Source organism: Notolabrus celidotus, chromosome 4, assembly GCF_009762535.1.
Source record: "Notolabrus celidotus isolate fNotCel1 chromosome 4, fNotCel1.pri, whole genome shotgun sequence".
Lineage (NCBI taxonomy): Eukaryota > Metazoa > Chordata > Actinopteri > Labriformes > Labridae > Notolabrus > Notolabrus celidotus.
The window spans coordinates 33,831,770-33,855,387 of NC_048275.1; the positions used below are offsets into that span (position 1 = coordinate 33,831,770).

Here is a 23,618-nt window from a genome sequence, read left to right on the forward strand (position 1 = left end):
TTTTTTTTCTTCAAAACTGACTGTGAAAGCGTCTGTAAATCATGGTGATTTACTGCTTTCATCATTTCGTCTGTAACGCCAACATGAAGAAAGTTCTAATATGGAATACACAGCACAGGACCCTCATGTTTCAGTTTTACATGAAGCTTTAGGATGGACGTACAATGAGCCTGAAAACTAGTTTCACTCAGTCAGTAGAGCAGGTGCCCCATGTACAGAAGCTACACTCCTCTGGTTTGACTTCATGTCCAGTCACTATTTGGTGCATGTCATCCCCCTCTATGTCTCCCTTAAGCTGTCCTGTCAAATAACAGTAAAAACACCCCAAAAAAATCCCCCTGCTTCTCCCAAAAAAGTCAAACTATTCTGCAGGATAAAAAAGGCTTTTCATCTGGGATGTCCTGAAAAATATTTCTAAAAAGTAAAAGGTGTGAATCAAAAAAGATAGTGATAGCTCAATTAAAATGAGATACCTTATACCTTGCAAGCTGCCGCACAGTATAACTAACATCATGTTAGATCATATATACACAGGTGCATAACAGCATTTGATCTGGTTCTTTTCAGCTTCAGGGTCAGTTTCAGGGTCTCATTAATGACTGTTGTGTAAACATGAGACATGTGTTAGGTACTCCTCTTTCCATACAATAGCTGGCATTAATAAAACTACCTTAAATTCATCTCTGTATGGAAACTCTTACCCATGCGTATGATTGTTTTGCAACAGTGTTACCTGATAAAAGAGATAGTGAGGTGGTAAACTTGAAATAAGTTCTATAATGATCCTCGTCAAACTCATCATCTCACTTCAGTTCAACCATCACTGAAACATGAACATGAACATTTGGACCAGTGGTGTTATATCAAACTCTGTGTGCCAAACAACCCCCCTTAAGTTACAGAGGCCAACCCAAAATCTAACCACATGGTAACACATGGTATCAATGATCAAACTATGAGGTGTAGTCTGCTGTGCAGCTGACACTGAGGCTTCCACAAGCAGCTGGCTCATCACCACACTGCAAATCCTGAACAGCACAGAAGAGTCGGTTGTGGAGCATCGCAGCGCTGCTGAAATGCCTCGATGATGATGTCAGGATGCGTCAGGTGGAAGAGAGCGGCACTGCTGCAGTGTTCACTTTCCCATCAGCCACATTAAAGGAGCTGTGAGGAGTCTTTAACCGATTCTGAAATAGTCTCACTCTTTTGCTCCTGCCTCTTGATGACCTACATGATAAAATAAGATTATCAGCAACATGATTGGTTGTTTCTTGATACTAAATTTTGGTGCCTCAGTTCAGTTTTTGCAAAAAAAATGCAGCTCAATTAAAGCACTTAGAGGAAAAAGGTCATTGTCCACAAAGGCTTTAGGATTACTGCATTAAGGGGACACTTTTAGCAGAGGTGTGTTCACAGACATGCTTTATTTTTTCTGTGTGTACATTAACCTCTGCCATAGATCCTTTCTAACCTTAATAAAGCCATGTATTGTGCATGCTGTCTCTCTGTCCTCCTGTCATGTCTCCCTTTGATGCTCACATAAAGCAGAGCCATCATTAATGTTATTAGTAACACCTGTGCTTCCCCCTCTGTGACATGTCAGACTGTCAGCTGTAATAAAAAGGCCCGTTAAACCTCCGCTCCGTTTGAACTTGTGTGCTCATGGAATTAATGAAGTCACCAAACTTACTGAGCTGATAAGAATGAAGAAGGTGTGACCTCTCCGCCCTCACAGGTGTAGAAATGAAAGAAGGCAGGGCAGAGAGACGTAGATCGAGCAGAGCCTGTACGAACCAGCAAAAGCTGTGCCCCAGGGGCTACAAGACTGACTGTGTCACAGCGGCGTGTTGAAGGCTGTCCACAAACTTTATAATAGTCTCAGTGACGTCACCCCTTGGTGTCTGATGAGGCTTTGAAGCTCAAAGACGGCAGTCACCATATTGGAAATGCTGACTCAAACAGCCTCTAGATCGATGCTGGCTGTGTCCAAAACCACAGACTAACGTACTACCTCAAACAGTGTGTACCTCACACTGCCTACTAAGCTGAGGGTTAGTATGACATTTAAAACATACTAATATAATCCCCTACTTGTCATATGACTTTAACCATCACATATTTCCAGCTTGAGACACAACGGCCAAGGGACACGCCCATCTGGTCGAGTAAGAATTAAACAATATACTTACTTTTGTAACTTATACAGCTACGTAGTTATTTGAGATTATTTTAAACCGCATAGAAATGTATTGCATACATTTGTACAACATATGTGCCTGCTCCAGGACTGTATAGCTTGAGTATGACAAGCGAGTTCTCATTCACATAAATCCAGTATCCACCGGGATTACTGAGTACACTAAATTTCATACTATGAATTTTGGATGGTACTAAACACTCAATGTGATGCTATAATCTGCTCGACTAGTATGATAGTATGAGGTTTAGGACACTGCCATAGAAACAGGCAAAGAGGTGACACTGAGGCCTGAGCCACACCCCCAATTATTCAAACTTATGACTACATCTAAACCTTCATATACTCAAAGCAGATGAGTTGTAAAAAAAAAAAATACAATCCTAGTTCTGTTTTTGCATTAAAAAAAGAAATGGCATTTTATTAAGAGGCTAAAAGAGCTTCTTTGGCTGCAGACAGCCTCAAGTGGACACTCAAGGAACTGCAGTTTATTTGCAGTTTCACATTGGCTCCAGTTTTCTGCTTGAGGCTGCTCCATCTCAAAGACTCCTTCAAAAGCAACTAACTAATGTGTTCTTACTTTATATTTCCAACAAAAACATGATTATAAAAATATACATATCAAAATAATTGTACTCCTTTAGAGTTATTTTAAAGGGATTTATGTCTTTTAAAATGGGTTTTATTCTTTCACTTTTCCCTGTGTGATTGTATGACCTGCTTGTTTTACTTTGCTGCCCATGTAAAGCACTTTGTATCCCAGATTTTGAAAAGTGCTCTATAATAAATTATTATTACCAAGGATGCATCGAGTCCCACCCAATCTGAAGAGTCATTGTGCACCAATTCAATTAAGATGTCTGACACTCAAGTAACTGACAGCTGAGGTATAGACTTTTAACTGTAATATATTCATAAACCATTGTCTTATTTCAGTTTGACCTTAGCAGTCTAGGGCTAAGATGCGTCCTTCGTGGCCTGCGTCCTTGGAAGGATGCAGCCCCTGAATGGGACATGGCTGAACTCTTAGAATAGGACTAATTAAAGGACACTTGCGCAGGAATACAACGTTTCTGCAGGATCCTTACAGAGTGTCATTTCATTTAACAGTGGAACAACTGTTATGTGTACCAATTTGCTGGGTGCCACACTGTGTTGCAGTGATTTACAGATGCAATCACAGACTGTGTCTGGCCCAGCAGGCGGACCTCTTTACACTGTAAGACAGAGCCCAGGATTACAGTGGAGAGTGCGGATTGAGGAATGCATTTACTCCTCTTTCAGGCAGATGTATCTGTCTTTGAGCCAGGAGTGAGTGCATTGTATCCACCGTATGCGATTAAGATATCAATATCATCAGCATTAATTCAATCCAGCACCAAACACAGTTCATTTAACAGGTCAGACAGCCCAGTGAGTGTGCAAACAAGCTGTCAGGGCTACACTGTCAGCTCCAATTAGTGTCAGTGAGAAGTTAGCACCTGATAACAATGGGACAGCTTGTGTGCCTGCCTGGCTGCTCTGAAGGAGAAATCAAAGACAGGCATTACCCTCCTTTCACTTTGCAGAATGAAGCTCCATCCCTGCTCGTTAGGTTAAGAGGCTGTGGAGAGCCCATAACAGGAAAAGTGTGATTCTTAGATTGAGAAAGTGTAACTGTTGAGTGTTTGTTTGGTTTTGGATCACAGCTAAGGAAAGTCAGTACATTCATCCCTCCCTCCTGTCAGATGTTTCTTACCCAGACTGCTTCATGAGCTGCTTCTGCTGGCTCTGATCCTGCCCGCTGGGCGCCTGATTCCCCATCCTCCGGGTCCGGACCTGGCCGCCGTAGTTGGCAGTGAGCTCCACGTTGTACGTGTGCGGCTGTCCCTGAGCTCCGCTGCGTGACGAGATGGAGCTGACGCGCACTCCGCCGTCCGCTCCGGACGACCCCGGCCCCGGCCCGGGCTGGATCACGTACAGCCTCCTGAAGCCGGTCTGGCTCTGCTGCTGCACCGCTGACACAAATACCGGGGAGAGAAGCAAACCGAAGGAAAAAAAGAGGCCCCATCTTATCCGAGCCATATCCAAACACTGGAGGAAAAGTTTCAGAGAGAAAAAGAGGTCCAGAGAGTTTTAGCTCCGTTACAAACTCCGCTCACTTTTAGAGAAACTCCTCAGTAATCCAGAGCATATTCCTGTGGATCCAGACCTCCAGCCCGGTGTGGGAAGCACTAAAGGAGCTGACGTTACTCCAGGAAGACGCTTTGACAAGTTTGAACTAAAATCTGCATGAACCGTCCAAAAGTCCCTCGGCTGTAGGAGTGGATATATCCGCGCGCTCTGTCTCTCTACAGCATGAAGGGCCTGCGGGCGGCTGCGGCTTCCTCTGAGCAGGGTTTCACTTGGTCCGCAGTCAGAAGAGTCCAGGAAAGAACTCCAGGAAAGTTTCTCTGTTGGAGGTGAACAGTGTCAGCAGCGCGAGCAGCCTGCCTCCAGACGTGACGTCAGAAGGGGGGGGCCTACAAACCAACCCCAAGATCGTTAGTTGAGAGTTTTCTTGGGGCCCAAGGGTGTCAGGAGACCCAGACCAAAGACCCCACCCACACACATACACAGGCAGACAACCTCAGTGACGGACCCACCCCAACACACACCCACACACACACACCCGCACACATATACTCATTCTTCAGTCAGGTCTCTGAGTCGATATGGACCTCAAATACTCAGATTGATATGCCCAATATGTACTGATGTTGTTTGTCTATTATATTTAAAGTAACAGTGTGATCACTTTATTTTGAGACATTATTCTGTTAGCTCATGTTCAAAAGTTCATTTTAAGTTAAAGGTGCAATATTTCACATGGAGGAGCAAGAATTAATGAAAGTGTAAGAGTTGGAGTTAGTTGGTAGCTGGGTGATGTATAGTGAGTGGGTGGTTATGCAAAATAGGATCCCGAAGAGGTTCTATTTTGCATAATCACCCACTCACCATACATTATACCTAAAGTAGCCTATACAAATTAATGGAATTTTAAACATGCTTTTATAAAAATGCAATATATCAGGATATTCACCATATTTTTGAATGCAGATGTAAAGCTGTTCTGTATTTCCACATTTTGTGTCGGAAATCCGGTTCATAGTATTCGTCGTTTAGTAGCTTGAAAAATAACTTTAAAAATGTCTTGGGAACATTTTCAAAGTTGAGTTGGAAGCCGTAGGTTACTCGTTACAACTCGTGCGGTATAAGAGACATGAAGAAGTGGCCTGAAATTACTTAAGAGGATCATTTGAATTACTTTGTGCTGTCAGGTGGAGTTGATAGGAATATGATGAATAACTTTAAAAGCACAGAGACGTGCTAAATAACTCTGTGTTGATCAGTCAGCTCAACGTATGATTCTGATTTGCCCTACTTTGACTCTGGCTTCTGTCAGAGTCAAATAATGAACCAGAGACAATTAGAAACAAACACAATGGTCAGTTATTGTTTGACATTTAGGGTGGCTTAATTGATAAACAACGTGAACTCCTGCAGATTAACGTGACTACTCCACCTGAAAATGTCAGCTACCTGCCAAATAGTCACCTAAGGTGGTACACTAGCATCACAACGAATTTGCTTTAGTGTAACTACTGTAGTAAAAACGAAAAGGCTGCAAAGCCTCACTTTATTGAGATAAACTATCACTGTTATCTCTATTGGACTGATTGAGACCCCTGACTGCCACATGTTTAACTGGGAGTTCAGTTTAACAAACCAGAAAGTGTTTATTGATGTAAGTGTTCAATCAGTTATTTTTTTACCTCTGATTTCTATTGAATCACTCAATTTCCTACACAAGTGGTCATATAAATATTCACCAGAATGCAGGGAATTAACTGTTAGATGCTCAGAATTTCAGAATAAGGGGTTTGAAAGGAGATGCTCTTTCCATTTTCCTCGCCCCTGCCCCTCAAACAGCCTCAGTACACCACTGTGCATTCTCATGTTAAATCCTATATGATCCAAATAAGTGCATGTGATTAAGTGCATGTACATGTGATAAGGTTCATGTCATAAAAAATCTCACTTCAGCCAGACACTCAAAGTTGGCAACCCTGTCGTATGGTGCTTCACATCCACATTCAGCTCTAATACATTATCAGTGATCGTAACACTCCTCTTCAAGGAAACATTTTCATCAGTATCAGCTGTTACAACAACCTCTGACGGCACACGCTTCTGTTTTCCACAAAGACATTACTGTTGATCAATTTGCTGCTCTATGAGCTTTGAATGGGTTAAGTAACTGGCGTTTACCATTGACCAGAAGTAAGAAACCCAAAGTGCTTCACAAAATAACTGCTAACTGCCTGGGTTCGCTTAACCAACATAAATAAGGTGAATAAAAAAAGTATCATAGACAAACCCTACATTCTTAAACACATGCTTTTTCTTCATACTCTATTATCTTCTAGTCTATACTTTGCAGAGAGAGTGCACACTCTGACATAACCACTGGGATTTGTTACTGCATACATCCTTTTCTCGCAGCTCAAATAATGTGACGTGTATGAGGATTGTGGGTCAGAAGAATCTGAAAACATACCTGCTGTTTGTGGACTTGGAATGCAGCCTGATATTTATAGCATACTGCATGTAACTCACACTTATTTGGATAAAGTAAATAATTTTCTAGCAAACTGAATCATATGGAGACATGAATGCTGGATTGCACACATGGTAGGAGAAGGAGGAAGTGTGCTGTTTCTGTGTCTTTACCTGTGGGTAGCATCAGCTTGCTGTTACAGCTCGTCCAGTGGCTGTTTGTGATTACTGGCTTTAAGAGAAAGAGACTAATATAAAGCAGTCTGTTAGAGATAAACACAATATACTATCCTTGAAAACAATGAGGACTGTGTTGCAGGTTTTCCATACAGCTCTGGGCGATGTAGCTGTTTGGCATCTTTGCCCGCTGAAAAGAAAAGACTCAAACACCACCGTGCTGTTAGTGTAATCACATTCAAATAATAAACGGTACAGTGTGTAATATTTTGACATGAGGTCCTGATTTTATGCGTTATCCATTTAAAGAATTTTTGACGGTTTGGTGCATTTGAAAATTATAAAGCAGTTTATCACGTCTGATACATCAGCCTGAAGGTTTCCCATGATAAATGAATGTGGGAAACCTCAAATACCAGTACACTATCAGTCCGAGAAGAAAACCAGACGTGGATGTAAGATGTTTACTCAAAAAACATTTAAAATAGAAAAAAGCTATCATTAGGTTTCTGTTCCCATGGTGCAGAAAGAGCTAGGTTCAATGCATCTCTGTTTCTATTCAGTGAGTTAACAGATGTGAGAGTTTTTAAGTCTTTCTCAAACTTTAGGAGAAACCAGCATGAATCCAGCAGGAGTATAGGCCTTTATTTTTCAGACATAAGGGATCATAAATGTTATCAACATGTTGGTGGAATGAGTCCAGCTCCCCTACCTGAGGGCTGGAAACTGTGCCGGGGTTCTTTCAGGTGAAAGAGAAAAGAGTCATAACTGAACCCTCCTGTTTTCATTTAACTTTTAGACTCATTCTAAACACAATGAGCTGAGCGGTGATCTCTCAATAATGTTTTTATATTATTGCATGATTAAAACAAACAAATCACACTGAGTAAATCTGTCTTAAATCACAAGGCTTCCAGCATGCAGGCCTGCTCATCGTACCTAAAGTCTCTAAAAGTAGAATGGGAGGTAGAGCCTTCAGTTATCAGGCCCCTGTCCTTTGGAATCATCTACCAGTCAGGGTCCGGGAGGCAAACACCCTCTCTACTTTTAAGAGTAGGCTTCAAACTTTCCTTTTTGATAAACTTATACTTAGAGCTGGTTCAGGCTTGGACCAGCTCTTAGTTATGCTGCTATAGGCTTAGACTGCGGGGGAAATGACTCTCTCTCTCTCTCTCTCTCTCTCTCTCTCTCTCTCTCTCTCTCTCTCTCTCTCTCTCTCTCTCTCTCTCTCTCTCTCTCTCTCTCTCAGTTATTCAGTTGTGCATGTTTAAGACATTTTCAGTGAGTTATAGAACGCAAAGTGAATGGACAAGTTTGACACCATGAGTGTAGTTGTTGTTGCAGACAGACGCCTGGTCAATGTTTTCTCTATGGTCGTCAATAAAGTTGCCCCTGAAGCACATAACATGAGCAACTCTGACAGTTAGACACAGTTCAGACACCAGAGCATGTATGAAACTACAGGGTAGTGAAAAAATGAAGCAGTGATTCTCAGCTTGGTTGCTGCAGATGAACACAAACTCTAAAGGTCTCTGCCTGAAAGCCTTCAAGTCTACAGCTCTACTCTAGACACTGTTACAGCTCCAGTCTCCAGTCTGGCCAGCGATCAAAGCTGTGCAGATTGCATCAGGTGAAAAATGACCTAAGTTTCTGTCTGATCACCACGATGGAGAAACTTTGGTACAGATGTCGCAGAGCTGAAATACTTTATCAGAAGGATCATGGCATAACCCAATAACACATGGTGCTCAGTCTGTGAATTATGGACAGGTCCAGTGTAAAGCACACAAATTAGCATCAGCAGATTACCACCATTTAATTGACCAATTATTACAATGGAGACCTGAAAATGGCCTTGATCTGTACTCTGCTGTACTAGAAGACACTCTGGAGTGTCAGCAAAATACCCCTCTTTAAAGTCTGCTTTATATTAGTCCAACATTTCTTCCCAATCATTATTAGTGACTCTGAATTAGCTAACTTAGTTTACAGCTACATATACTCTGCAGCTCTCGTCCCAACATGAGATTTTCTGTCTCCACAGATGCCGACAGAAGTCTTCAGGATGGTCCCAGAAACAGTACATCATGTCTTTGTGGCTACATCCAATCTACAGCGTGAGTTTAGCTATTGCTCAAACTCCTGACAATCCTGCAAACTAGACCCCTGCCACAGATATCAGATTAGTCCTTCATGATTCAGAAAACAATACTTCTGTTTAATGGAGCAACATGGAGAGGTGGTTCAGGCAGGCCTTTTGAGCTGCACTGATTTCCCTCTCGACGTGTCATTCTCACAGTTACTCTCCCAATTTGGCTGTCTGTTTAAGCTGAAAGTTTTACTGTCATTACCTCTGCTCTGATATTTACACCACTGCCCTGCACCTGTGCTGTGCTTGAACTCTCAGCCCCACCACCTCCCCAGTGTAAACCTGCAGGTTACATCTAGGAGGTTAAGATGTTATCTCATCACATGTGAAATAAATCTGTGAGAAGTGATGAGGCCTGGGCCCATTCACCATGTACAATACATGTTCTATAGCATTAAGTACTGTCCAGAGTGATAGACCAGCTTTGCAGTGTAAAACTTGGATATCTGAAAGGGTTAATCTTCAGACTGAGCCGCTGCCTTCAGCCAAGCACGTCTTCTGAAACCGCTCATGTCTCCCCTTTGACATCGAATCCCCTCAGTTAAATCATTGTGTGTCTTAATCTGTCTCCTTATTAACCAATCTCATTTCTCTGTGGAGATGAAACCATAATTGGATGTTTAATTCATTTTGACTTTTCAGTCATTGAAGCATGATGCCTTGACTTTTATATCCAGGTTAAAGCTTTGACTTCCAGCTTTAACAGAATCCTTCAGGTGGCCGTGCAATTTTGTTACTCTGTACTAACATTTACATATCAGCTCAGCAGGCCGCTGAATACTTCAGTCAAAACTCAGAACACAAGAATACAAGGAACATAAGCCGCAGACATCCAGAGAAGAAGCTGTCAGACAGACTTAATGCAGCTCTGTGTCTCAAAGTGATGACGCAGGTGGACACGCTCCAGAGAACAGAAGTGAACATCAGCAGACTCACATCTGGTCTGGAGAACCTCCACGCACGTAGCTGTCTGACAGGTGCACTGGTTTAAATCCAGGTGTATGTCTTAGGGTATGGACTCCTTATGTTCACTCACTCAGAACTGAACACTGTCCACTGACTCCACTTCACAGTGAGCAACGCTGAGTAAAACAGAGAGATGAGGTTTCAAGGAACATTTAATATGATTTTAAATGTGTGTGAAGAGGTCTGAACATGGTTTTCTTTTTACATAAAGAAGTGTTTGAAGATGGATCAGCAAAGTGATTCATAATTCATAACTTTTAAAGATGACAACTGATGAATATTTAAGAGTAAATAAAAATGTGACCTTATTGTGGTGTAAGTGGAAAAGTTAGAGGACCACTAAAGTCTTCTGTGTACATCCTCTTAAAACCATGAATGTAGTGTCAGTAAATGAAGAGAGACTCCACTAAAGGGACAAATTAACCTGCTGGTGGCACTGGATGAAAACAGTCTATGTTAACACAGAGACTAGAGTTTGAATACAGGACACTTGAGTATCTGAACCACATTTCATATAAGTCTGTCACAGGAGTTGTCAGTATACTCAAATCAAACATGTCAGCTTCACTTTCGCACCTCAGAGATAAAGACAGGGATGATTTGAAGCTGCAGGGGACAGCTTGTAGCCTACTGACAACCCACTGAGAGACCTACGTCAGCAGTTTGTTCCAAATAGTTTTGCAGTTTTTGTGATTTGGTATCAATAAGCAGACCTGTTGTGGAAATGAAGCTGTTTCAACTATATTGTTGTCATTGAACACACTTTCAGTTTGTGTTTGTATGTCTTCGTTCAAGCTTGCACTCGTCTAAATCAGTACTTTTGTCATATATAGAATTTAATCTTTGTCACTTAGAATTTTTAGGACTAAGTTCCAGGGAGCAGTTTCAATTTTTGTTCCCTAGAGCTCAAGAACGTTTGCAAAAGTCAAAAACAAATGCGACGGTTTTAACATCTGTAAATGAAAAAATGCAAAAAGCAGAAAAATCTGCATTAACATGGAATGCTCTTTATGTAAATTAAAGATGCAAAGTCAAAAACATATGAACCTAATAAAGCATGCAAAGTATACAAAATCTGTAAATTCAGTCATTACAACTGCAAGGTCTGTAAGAGTGCTCAGTGAGACATGTTTCTTGCTAATGAGAGAGAAAGGGACACATCTCATGTGACACCCTGCCTAGTGTCGGGCTCTTTGCTCCCATCAGGGTCATGGGGACTGGAGCCTATCTTAGCTGTCACTGGGCGCAAGGAAGGGTACACCCTGGACAGGTCGCCTGTCACAGGGCTAACAGACAACATGTAGAGGACCAGTTATACACACACTCACGCCTATGGGTAATTTAGACCAATTTGGTCAGCATGTTTTTGGCAAGGGAGGAAGCCGGAGTACCTGAAGAGAACCCACATATGCACAGGGAGAACATCCAAACTCCACACAGACAGGCCCCAGTCTGTACAGGGATTCAAACCAGGAACCACCACCCTTGCTACAGTCATTATAAAGCCCAACCATTGTTACCAACTCCCTCTCTCAGCAGTGGCTAAATAACACCAGGAGGGAGGTCAGAAGAGCAGTCAGCTTCCTGCACTAAACTGAGGACTGTGGCTCACCTTGTGAAGTTAAACTGGTTAAATGAAAGTTAAATAAATGAATAAAATAGATGGCTGCAGGCTGCTCCTCTGATCTGTCCTTCAAAATAAAATACAGGCTGACCAAAAACTTTCTGTCACATAAATGTATGACTTCATTCTAATAAAATGTTGTACTTTAATCTCAAATCTAAATTCCCCCTAATACTCCCCTACAGATATAAACTGTCTTTATCAGAATAAAAATAAGTATATCACAAATATGTAAATATCTAAACGTCTAAATTGCTCATGTTTGACTGATCGGCCTAATAACGTGTTTTAAATTTACCACTACGGACAAAAATAAGCAGACGATAAACATCACATTGGAAACAATAAAATGTCAAAAAAAGGAGAAACGCCACCAAAGAAGAAGAGGTGTTCTTCTCACCCCCTTGATGAAGAGTGTATCATTCAGCTGTGGGCATGACTCCAAACAGGGTTCATCCCGTAGTCGAGTGAAAGTGTGAAGGGGCCCCTGCAGTCCTGTCTGAGTGAACATAACCTTCAGAGGAGGGGATTTCTTCTTCTTCTTTTTATGTTTTTTGACAGACACCAAACCAGTGTAAGGGTGCATTACTGCCACCATCTGGTCTGCAGTGAAAAGTGGGAGTGTGATTTGGTTACTTTTTGGTTACTTTTTGGTACTTTTTGGTTACTTTTCAAGTGGAAACCTCTGGTCTTAAAATATGAAGCTGAAACGAAAGTGCTAAAAACTGCTGTTCGTTGAGTGTCCACTAGAGGCTGGCAGCAGAAAAAACAGAAACCACACACACACCCATTCAAAGAAGACGATTCAAAAACGTTTTTTGATCCTCGGATCTGAATAATTAATTTCTCTATCGCCATACACTGTACGGGGTATGATTTTTTTTAGAACTCTGTATTTTGGAAGATACAAGTTTTGCCCAAATAAGGGCATAGCTGACTTGATTGACAGGTGGCTTCACTGTAGCTGTTAGCGAAAAGGCTAAAGGCCTCTTTACCTCACACTAGCTCGACAGAAGTTAGGTTGAGTTCAGCATTTCCAATATGGCACCCCCCGGCGATTGGCTTTATAACAGTGCTTCAGAAACAGATAGGTGACATCACAGATACTACGTCCATTATTTATACAGTCTATGGTAACAGCAGACAAAACTGCTTCCAGGTTTTCCTCCAATTTATCCATTCAGATCAGAGAGCTGCTGAAGACAAGGGCATCATCAGCATATAACATCACTGAAACAGAAGGTTATCATTCTGTCCTCTCTGCTTAACCTTGTGTTTTTGATCCCACTCAGTGCCTTCAAGTTAAATACTTTGATACCACAGCTGTGGAAGAAGTATTTGAATCATCAGGCAGGAGAATCGTGTAATCTAACAAGAATTGAATCCAGGTCGTAAAAACTTTAGCTTCATCCTCAACTTTTGGTCTGAGAGTGTATCCCGTTCTTCCTGTTGTTTCCTGTTTTCTTTCACATTCAGACTTCAGTTTGGACGCTTATTTATAAAGTTCTTTGTTTTTATTCTTACCCAGTGCATAGTGTGTCTCACATCACAGGAGCATTCTGTCATGTCTCTGTTGTTTGTTTGTTTTCAGGTCTGTGAAGGTGTCAGCCATCCAGGTCATGGCAATTCAAAGCTTAATCCAAAAGGCAGCTGGACTGAATCTTAAGTTTTTGAAGATGCAAAGAAGATGCTTTTGATATTGCTGGATATAACTAACTTCAACACCCACGACCTCTGCTGCTATGTTCCCATTATTATGCACAAACTTTTCCTTTTCCAGTGACTGATATTCACGGTGGAAGCTTTGGTTTGATAAAGCTTCCAGTATCTTTTGTCTTTGTTCCAATATTTGTGAAACATTAGAGGCTGTTTCAGGGAGTTTGTCTTATTGCCAAGGAAAGTTAAAAATAAAATACTCAAGAAATGAAGTTCTTGATGATGATACAGCTCTTATCTAAAAGGCTTCTTCAAGGAGGACACTTCACACCTTACAGTTGTTGCATAGAGCTGATTTATGTTCCCTTCTGGTGTTGGCAGGATTCAGCTGCTCCATCTTTATACTCCTGCAGCATAAAAAGTCAAATTCCTTTAGGTATATTTCAGCATCTTGGATCCTTTTCCACCTTTCACAACCACAAATGCTACCAAGTTTGCAACTCTGGGTACATGATGGCTAAACAATTTACAAAATCCACATTTAACTAAGCTTTCTTGATTTCTTGATTTCTTTCATACATTAAATTTGATCTTAGTTCTCCTTCGTGGGTTTTTTTGGTTGCATGGGAAAGTTTCGCTTCATCCAAAGTCTGTCTCATGCATGACTTGAATGAAAGTGCATGTTTTTGTTTGTTTCATGGTCACAAACCTGTGAGACAGTTGCAGGCGGTGATGGTAAACAGAACCCAGAGTGTGTTACAGTTTCCTTGGGAAAAGAGGGCGGAGGCCGGGAGCCCTTTGCCAAACTTGTGGGGAAATACATCGCAAGGCTCAGAGGAGGGCTGCAGTCATGATGTGTAATCACGGATGATGCAATGTTTTAAAATGCGGGCAGAGAGTTCATTCAATAAGTCAGCCTGAGTCTGGGTCATCGCTGAGACTGACACAGTTAGAGAACAGATGGTGAGCACATTGTAACACCTGGAAGGTAAAGAGAGAGATGTTATTCTCAGGGGACGGTGGAGACCGTAAGCTGTGCTGGAAGAGAGAGAAACATTCTTATCTTCGCTCAGACACACCGTTCATCAAATTATCTTCCAGAGAGGATACATTCTCAAAGACCATCCTTTTTTAAAGATTAGCTTGTGGGATTTTATTTCCTTATTTGAGAGGACAGCTCTAGACGGGCAGGAAATGTGGGGGAGAGAGAGAGTGGGGGATGATATGCAACAAATAGTGACCGGACCACGAGTCAGACCTGTGACCAGTGTGATGAGGACATTGCCTCTGTAAATAGGATGACTGCTCTCCCATCTGAGCTATACCAGCACCCTCAGACAGCCCTTTATGATACATCCAAATGCTTCCTCAACCAGAAGCAGCTTTCATATCACTCTCCTCAAAGTCTCCATTAAAAAAGAAACCTTACAAATAGAACACAGGGGTTGCTGATCTCTCACCTGCATTAAATCATCTGTTGGGGAAATACCCCAAACTTACTATACCCATTACATATTCAGATACTTATATCAGATATAATCCACTCAAAATGTGACATTATTTACCAAATGGAAATTAACCATATCATATTTCACTGATAAAGACTTAACCCTTTCATGCAGAGTGGTCACTCAAGTAGACAGCAAATAGAAAGCTGTTTTCTACTAAATGCCATAGTTTTTATAAATCATGGATGTAGCCTCCGTGTTGTAACCTGTTGGTTTCTGAGGCTGAGTTTTGAAGCTTATTGACGGTGGATGCCATATTGAAAATAATATATAAATAAAATATACATGCAAGAATGCTCATTGAGTCAAGGCATAAAACATGTCTTCAGATGATACTTTATTGATGATATTTTACATACAAATATAAAGTTAAAATGTTGGAAAGTGGGCAAAGTAATCCCGGGATGAGACTGCAGGCTGCTCTCAATGACTTGTTAAAGGTGACATATCATGCAAAATTTACTTTTTAATGGTTCTCTACCTGAAATGTGTGTCCCTGGCAGAATGAAAAAAATCCATTCTGCTCCTGTTTTGATTTCTACACCTTTCTGTAAATGTGTGTGAAACGAGCCGTTTCAGACTTCCGTATTTTTGTTACGTAACAACAATATCCGGTCTGTCACGGAGTCAGAGCTCAGAGCTTGTTCAGCCCATAGACTGTATAAAATAATACTGAATCCCTCCGTTTTTCATTCCCTGCACAAATGTGTGCTAACAAGGAGCTTAGGAGGGAGGCATGCTAGTTGTATGCTGTCTTAATAAACACAAAGGTCGGTTTTACTCCCCACGTCTGCAGATTTGAAGATCTAGTGGATGATTTTTATTTATCATGGATAAGTGCTAGCGCTAGTTAGCATAGCTACATAGCTACATGTCGTAGCTGCAGCTGTTTACCAAGACACACGTCTATATACTGACAAATAAAACAACAAGAAACACAGAATCTGTGACCAATCCTTCAGAAAGGTCCTGCTGCCTCTCTGGTAGAGGTCGGTTTTACTCCCCAGGCCTGCAGATTTGAAGATCTAGTGGATGATTTTTACTTATCATGGATAAGTGCTAGCGCTAGTTAGCATAGCCACATAGCTACATGTTCGTAGCTGTGTACCAAGACACACGTCGACATACTGATAAATAAAACAACAAGAAACACTAAATCTGTGACCAATCCTTCAGAAAGGTCCTGCTACACGCGCCTCTCCGTCAGGATCAGATTCTGGATCAGATTCAGAGGGTTGAAGTAACGCGATCTATGAGCAGCCGTGTATATTCAGCCAACATGTAAACATTAGATCAACGTGCTGGACAGCGGAGGCACATCCACTTCCTGAGGGGGCGTGGTCAGAGAGAAAACAGAGTGTTCCGAGGAGGACTGAGGGAGAGGGCTTTTCAGGCAGACCAAAATCTGATTTCAAAGTGTTTTTTTGAGCATAAACTTTAAAGACATGTTTTGGGGACCTCTAAGACCAATATATATTGATGAAAAAAGCGTGATTTGTCACCTTTAAAAAAGTCACACGAGAATTTTACAAGAGGGACAAGAGATATGTTTAAATCATGACATCACTGATTGGTGACGCTCCTCAAAAGAGTGTAATAATGGAGACACTTACCTGCGCTCGGTTGATGGGGACCTTTTTTGTGACTTTCCAAAGTTTCCAGGTCAAATTTAGGGACCAAAACGCATGGCCATATTTCATCATTTATCTTTTTAAATAGAGATACATCGGTTAACACAATGACAGCTTTGATTCATGGCACAGTGGAGGAGGCTTACAGCTGAAATTAAGCATTTCCTACTTTTGGAGCTGTAAATTGTGTACAGCTACCAGTGATGGACAATAATGAGACAGATGTACTGGAGGACTGTACTTCAGTAATTTTTTTGAGTATCCAATACTTTTGAAAGACAAATAGGATACCTTTACTCCTCTATATTTCTGTGAATGACCTCATAACTACTTTTTCTCTGAAGTCAGCTGATGAGTTTTCTTTTTTTTTCTAAAATCTGATCCAGCGGACAATGAACTGTTTGTGTAGTTCTGCGTGTGGTTTGTCTATACATTTCACGTCTGCATGGTTGAACATAGAGTAAACATCACTTAGATCAGGCGGTTCATTTAGTGGAAGTAATGATGCCCACAGGAAAATGTTACTGCTCAAGGCTTTCTCTTCTAAGTCTCCGGAGACAAAATTGAGATTCTCACTTCAGCCTCATTCAAGTTTCAAATTGTTCTCATTGGGTTCTCATTAGTTTCTCCTAAAAGTCACTAGGAGAAAAAGTTGAGACCATGACATGAGTCTTATTTGAGACTTAAATGACAGATCTCACTAATGGCTCATTTTCTTCTTTTTTTAAAAATATATTTTTGGCCTTTTTGCCTTTATTTGACAGGACAGCTGAAGAGAGACAGGAAATGTGGGGAGTAGTGAGCGGGGGAAGACATGCAGGAAATGGTCTACCGGCCAGGATTCGAAACAGCGACCTCTGCAACGAGGACTGTAGCCTCTGTATGTGGGGCTCTTAGACCGCTGGGCCACCAGTGCCCAAAAGAATCCGCATTTTAATTGTAACAATCTGGCTAAATCTGGTCATCCCTTTTTGCGGCCCACATTTTAAATAAATGGTCTGTCATACCTGGTATGAAATCTCTATCTTTTGCAATTTCTCTCAAATCCACTAAATCTTTGTGAAGCTGTTTTGTTCCAAACAGACTTGTAAAGGAAGGACCATATTGTGAAGTCAAAGAAGAGATCATTTGACATCTAAATAGCTGATCTTGCAAGTGGTTCAAATGTATGAATGAGAATTGTAACTTTGTGGACAATTACATTTAAATCTTAATTTTTCAGGGCACTATAATTGTTCATGAAAAGATGAACTCTTTCTTTGCTCCATCTGAGCTCAACTTGAGACCCAAAAACTGAGTCTGACAAAAACAAATGGATGAGGTTAGATTGAGACAATTGAGAGAGCTCCCTGATTTCTCCACCTGAGCTCAAAAGGAGTCACAACACTTGAGAAATACCTGAGAATCATTTCAGATTTTGACCAGATCTCCTTTTGAACTGAAAGGGAGACTAAGCTGAGACTTTTTGAAACTTTTTTTCTGGAGGCAAGAATGAGAAACAGGAGACATAAGCTATAGTCTCATTTTGCTTTCAAACAGATCTCATTGTTGTCTAGGAGACATAAATGAAACACTTTTGAGATCTCCTCTCTAAATTTCTTTTCCTATGGGGATGGCTTCAATTCTCCAACTGAGCACCCTTTGTTGTAACTTCAGTCCATGTTTGATTCGTATCGTTTGAACTGTTTGCTCTGTTTGTCCTTCACAATCTTCTTTGTGGCGTCCAACCTGAGGAAGCATGTTGAGGTAATTAGCTACACATTAGTTTGATTCCAGATGAACATTTTAAAGAAGTTGTCCATGATTTTAGTAAATTAGCTTCAGTTTTTATTCCATGGCTGATTGTTTCTTTTATGGTCTGATTATTTTGGAGCTGCAAATCTGGAAATCTGTAGCATTTGAGTTAGAAAAATATAAATGATAATATCTAAATGAACATAAAATAACAGAATGTACACCCATGTATTCCTGACTGCCCTCATGCATTGTGAAATTACAACGTTTTGAGAAAAACAAGTCCTCAAGTACTTTAACTCCAGTAATAATCCGACTGAGCAGCTTCACTTGTACTGGAGCAGTATTTGAGCAGAAGGATCTAAACTTTGACTAGGGGGATGTACTTTGTCCACCACTGACTGCTACAAACAAAGCAATCAGGAGGAAAAAATAAAGCCTGAAAAAGAGCACAACTCCCCCTCTTTAATTGTTTCCATCTACAGAAAGTAAAATCTAAACCAAAAATGAAACAATCTGTGCTAAAGTGTTTGGCAAACCATCTGCTGTTCTCTTAAAAACCTGGTGTGAAATGGCTAAGTGGGGAAATGATCCAGACAAGAGTTTTTTTCCCTGTGGAAATTTATTCTCTCAGCCTAACAGAAACAAACAAACAAATAAACAAACAGAGAGCTTGGTCAGGAAGCCTTACATGGGAATCTGTCCACACTAAAATAGCCTCCCTCCTCCGTTAACAGACTGTGGCGTGAGGGGATTTTTTGTGAGGGAATGACATCAGCCCTCTGAGAAATACCAGGAATTCTGGGAGAGTGAGTCTTGTGTTAAAGCCGTCCTCTGAGTGATGACAGAGCAGCAGGAAATCTCTCTAATATGGTTTATCTGGAAATGTGGGAAATCTACAGTCCTGTGTTTTAAAGATTAGTCAACCCTGCTGAGTGACTCTGTGTCTGTGTGAGTCTAACATAACGTGCTGATGAATGAATGATAGAAACTGGAATGCAGCATTATTTCTTTCCATGTTTGTATCATGACTGGAGAGTGTGAGGCAGGAAACGTGGATTGAATGCCCCCTAGCATGAGTGTTAGCTGTTGTCACGTCTGCAGCAGTGAGAGGAGGAAGATAACATTCATCACCTGGTACCTGTTTGTTTCATGTTGTTGTAGCATTCCAATCCCTCGCATGATAACAGTCGAATCATCCATGAAACACAGGCTTTTATAAACAACATTCATGCATCCCTATCTATAACGCGTTCTTATCAGCCTGCTACAATAAGCTTTCCCTTTAAAGCAGAGGTGCAGGCTCTGTGTGCTTTGATAAAATGGTCCTGCAAAATAAAACAGCAGCTCCATTATGGGTAAAAAACAAGAGAGATAAAACCCTGAGCAGCGTCTCCATCATTTTCCTGCTGGGTGAGGAAACAAATTGGAGGGAAGATTGTGGGATCTCCCTGCAGGGCTGCAGGATGAGCTGGACTCTGACTATTAGTGAGTTTGTGTGAGTGTGTGTGAGTGTATGTGTGCAACCAATCACCATCTCTGGATGAGTTGGGAAATGAACTTGGAGCATCAGAGCGTGAGTTTAGTTTTAATAGCCATTTTAACACTCAAAGTACCCAAGCAGGGGCCTGTGTTACAAACTGAGGAAGAATACTAAACACTGAAAGAGTCCAAACCTCGACAGGAGAAGTCAGAGGACTGTGACCACCACTGTTTTTTCAATGAGGAGCAAGCAAGAGGGATAAATCTTTTACATCGGCCTCCTAGGTGTGATACCATTTCAGAGTTTTGTGGAAAAACAAGAAATCGTGTTAAAGCAAAGAGCGTTGACGGTACATGAAAGGTGCTCCCTGCTGTCAGCTAGTTGTCTACTTTAATGAGGTCCTGATTAACATGATGTCAGTCATACAAATGGAGAGACTAAGGTTCCTGCAATCTAGCTCTGTGAAGACATTCTCAGCTATCTGGAGCCCGTTCCTTGCCTTTTTGGATGAGGCTGATGTCTGATGAAAGTGGAGTATTTCTTTATATATGCAAACTTGACGCATAGCACTCCAGAGTATGCATCTTAATTGCCAGCTTTGTATGGTCTTTTTATGTTTGTTTGTTTTTGTTTTTTTTCTCTCTGCTTTCTCTCTACATTATTTGTGTGTATGTATGTGTATGCATACGTATGCATGTGTGTTTATGTGTATATATGTATTTCTATTTATTTTATTACTTATCTTGATTTATTTTGTTATTTAAAATCATTTCTCAACTAACATTTTCTTCACGTGTTTTCTATTAATTTATTTGTCTGTTTTTTATTTTTCATATCATCAATTTTATTTTATTTCATTTCACATGTCTGAGCCCCTGTTTGATTGTATTTGTTTTGTCTTGTTACATTACAAAAGTTACAAATAAAATATAAAAAAAAAAAAAAAAAAAAATGAGGTCCTGATTCATTTTAGAGTATCATGATTCAAGCCCTCTTTGTTTGAGACCTCTGCGCAAATCTTAACATTTCTCATTGTTGTCTGTGTTGTTTTTGATTTAAATATGTCCTGAGAGTGTACAAACACACAAAAAAAGAAGAGGAAAAGCATTCACCCTCTCCCAAGATCCCAGACCAGGGGTAAACAGGTAGGTGAGGGGTCTTGTGTTTGTGTTTACCTTAATCAGTGCAGAGATGAGGGTCTCCTTCTGAGGGGGAGTCTTGCTGGTTGTGAAGAAATAATGGTCAGATTAATGGAAGTATATCAAAACTGTCCACTTAGAAAAATTACGAGTCTTTACTACTTATGTGAAGGTCAACTCTTACACCACTGGTCTCTCTCTCTCTCTCTCTCTCTCTCTCTCTCTCTCTCTCTCTCTCTCTCTTCATATCTCTCTATCCTTCTTTTTAACCCCAACACAGACTCAGCAAATCTCTGTCTGACAATAGTCTGGTTCTGCTCCAGGTTTCGGCCTGTTAAAGGAATTAAAGCTACTAACTATAGACCTTTCTGGAGTCCCTGAGCTCCCTTGTCTTGCAGGTTCCCCTGGATCTCTGCCATAGACGGCCTGCTGCTCTGGAAGTGCCAGACTCCAGCTGCTAAAGCTACTAAAATCCGTCTCACCACTATCATCTCTCTCTCTCTTCATCTCCCTCTATCCCTCTCTCCAACTCTGTCTCAGCAGAATGTGTGTCTAACATGAGTCTGGTCCTGCTGGAGGTTTCTGCCTGTTAAAGGAATAGTCATCCATGCTGGCGGGCACCAGCATTACTAGTTAGTTGGACAAATTATTGACATTTTTATTATTGTAGGCACAATATATTGGTCGTATGTTGTGTGCAATCTGTAATTCTGCCATCTGCCACTAGCCGGGGCTGTACCTTGGGTTAATGGCTACTTTCATGATGCTACAATGCTCTACTACTCGGATGTAAACAAGCACAGATGACAGACAGCCTTAATAGCGCAGTGCAGTTTGTTAGTATGTTGATCTAGAACATGGAGATAAAGTTGTGTATGTAAGCTGTGTCTATTAAACTGACATATAACCACTCCACCAGAGCAATGAGAAACCAGCACAGGCATGTGGACATTAGCCTGCAAGGAGGACTGACAGCTGGTGGTGCTAGCTCTGCTAATGGTAACCATACTTTGGCTACATCTCAAAGCTCTAAAGTTCCATCCTTGCATCGTTCACTTGCGTCTTAGTCCCTCCCACCAGATATGTAAGGAAATGAAGAGAAGGGGAGAGGAAACCAAGAGATTTGTTTTAATAGACATGAGTCGTCGGTTCGTGATGAAGGCGTCAGCTGATCACCGCTGGATCAGCTGTCCGTCAGCTCTTAACAGCTGTTTGTGTCTGCGTACATGTTCACTGTAATAACTGATAGACATAAACAGTAACAGTGCTGTCTCTGTGTTCAACCTTTATGTTCAGTATTTTTTGCTTAGAACTCTCATTCAAGAGTTTTTAATTATTATTAAAAAGGATGATGTGAAGTTTCAGAGAAGTCAGAGCCGCTGCAGCGTCCAATCAGTGAGTGATGTTTGATAAGAAGGCATGTATGTCAGTGAAAAGACTTCCGCAAAGTCTGTTCTCCCGTCTACTCTCTCATTGCTCCTCCAATCAGTCTCCTCTGTCAACCGAGCAGTGTTAAGAGCTTTGGGACGCCACTTAATATGGCGGGTCAGTAACTACTTCCATTTCTGCGGAGGAGAGAGGAGACTGAGGTTAAAGGCCAAATTCCACCAGATCCGTGTCCGGTCTGTCTCCGATCCGTCATGGCACCGGATCGGATAGGTTTCTATTCTAGTCAATGATTTAACCCCCACTGGATCCGCTCCATTGCATTCCAGCTGCGTCTCTGATCCGGCAGGTCGGAACCACACGGATCAGATACACAAGACTTCTACTTTTATTATTTTCAGAGTAGATGGAGCGGGACAGGAAGTCAGGCCCCACAACAAAATAAAAACCCGGTTCATTTTCAGAATAAAACACTGTGCTATCATTAGATCGTTTTTAACTTAACTATGACAAAAAAATGTAATTTAGAGCGGAGGCAGCACTGCAGTCATCAAGTCAGAGGTTTTCAGAGGCTGATAAAGATATCATGGATGAGGAGAGGAGGAGGAGAATCCTTGATTCAGTGATTGCCGTGGGAAAACCTCTGTCACATGACTCAAGCTGTCCGGCAGTCCTGCTCCGTGCTGAGTTCTGAATACGCAACCGGTGGGTGTTGACGGACGAGAGCGAATGGAGCTGGACCGCAGCGGATCGGAGACGGACCGGACACGGATCTGGTGGAAGTCCTGTGTAAGAGCTTTGAGATGCAGCCTTTGACATTGTTTACCCACCGACACAGCGATCTTGTTTTTAGCTGTGTTAAATAAATAGTGCTCAGTTCAGTGGTTTTTTTTTTACCTTTAGACCAGTTGGTTAGTTTTAAATGTTCTTTCATACAAATTAGAAATCAGACGCTGCAGAACATCCTGACTTGATACCTCTTGTAATAAATGGAGTGAAACAGGACGAAGCTCCTCACAAAGAGAAACCATTTCTTTGAAATTGGCAACCCAGAAAAATACACTGAACACAAACCAAAACATCTGTATTAGGTTGTTGGTAAATGCACAATTTTCTTTGAAATTACGAAGTTTATAGTTCCATTTACTGCTCAGCTTGTTTAATTTTTTTAATTCAGGTATATTTTGGGGGCTTTTATTAAAAATGGAAGGGACAGTGAGCAGAGCAGGAAACCGAAAGATAAAGTAGGGAGTGCTGTGCAGGAAATGGGCCGCAGGTTGGACCTGAACCTGGGCCAACTGATTGAGCACGACAGCCTCTGTACACGGGGCGCCAAATGGCCAAACTGGCATCTAGAGCTCAGGCTACACCAGAAAGAAAAAAGACAAGC

At 41.3% G+C, this 23,618-nt stretch overlaps 1 protein-coding gene across 2 annotated transcripts in view; it reads right to left on the minus strand.

The window, feature by feature from the left end:
* The window catches only part of ltbp1 (latent transforming growth factor beta binding protein 1), a 159,277-nt gene extending 154,609 nt beyond the window's left edge, over positions 1 to 4,668 (minus strand). For both annotated transcript variants that reach the window (XM_034682485.1, XM_034682484.1), the window contains exon 1: positions 3,936 to 4,668. In XM_034682485.1, coding sequence (XP_034538376.1) covers positions 3,936 to 4,261 — 326 coding nt within the window. In that variant the 5' untranslated portion in view covers positions 4,262 to 4,668. The remainder of the gene's footprint in view (positions 1 to 3,935) is intronic.
* Positions 4,669 to 23,618: the final 18,950 nt, after the last annotated feature.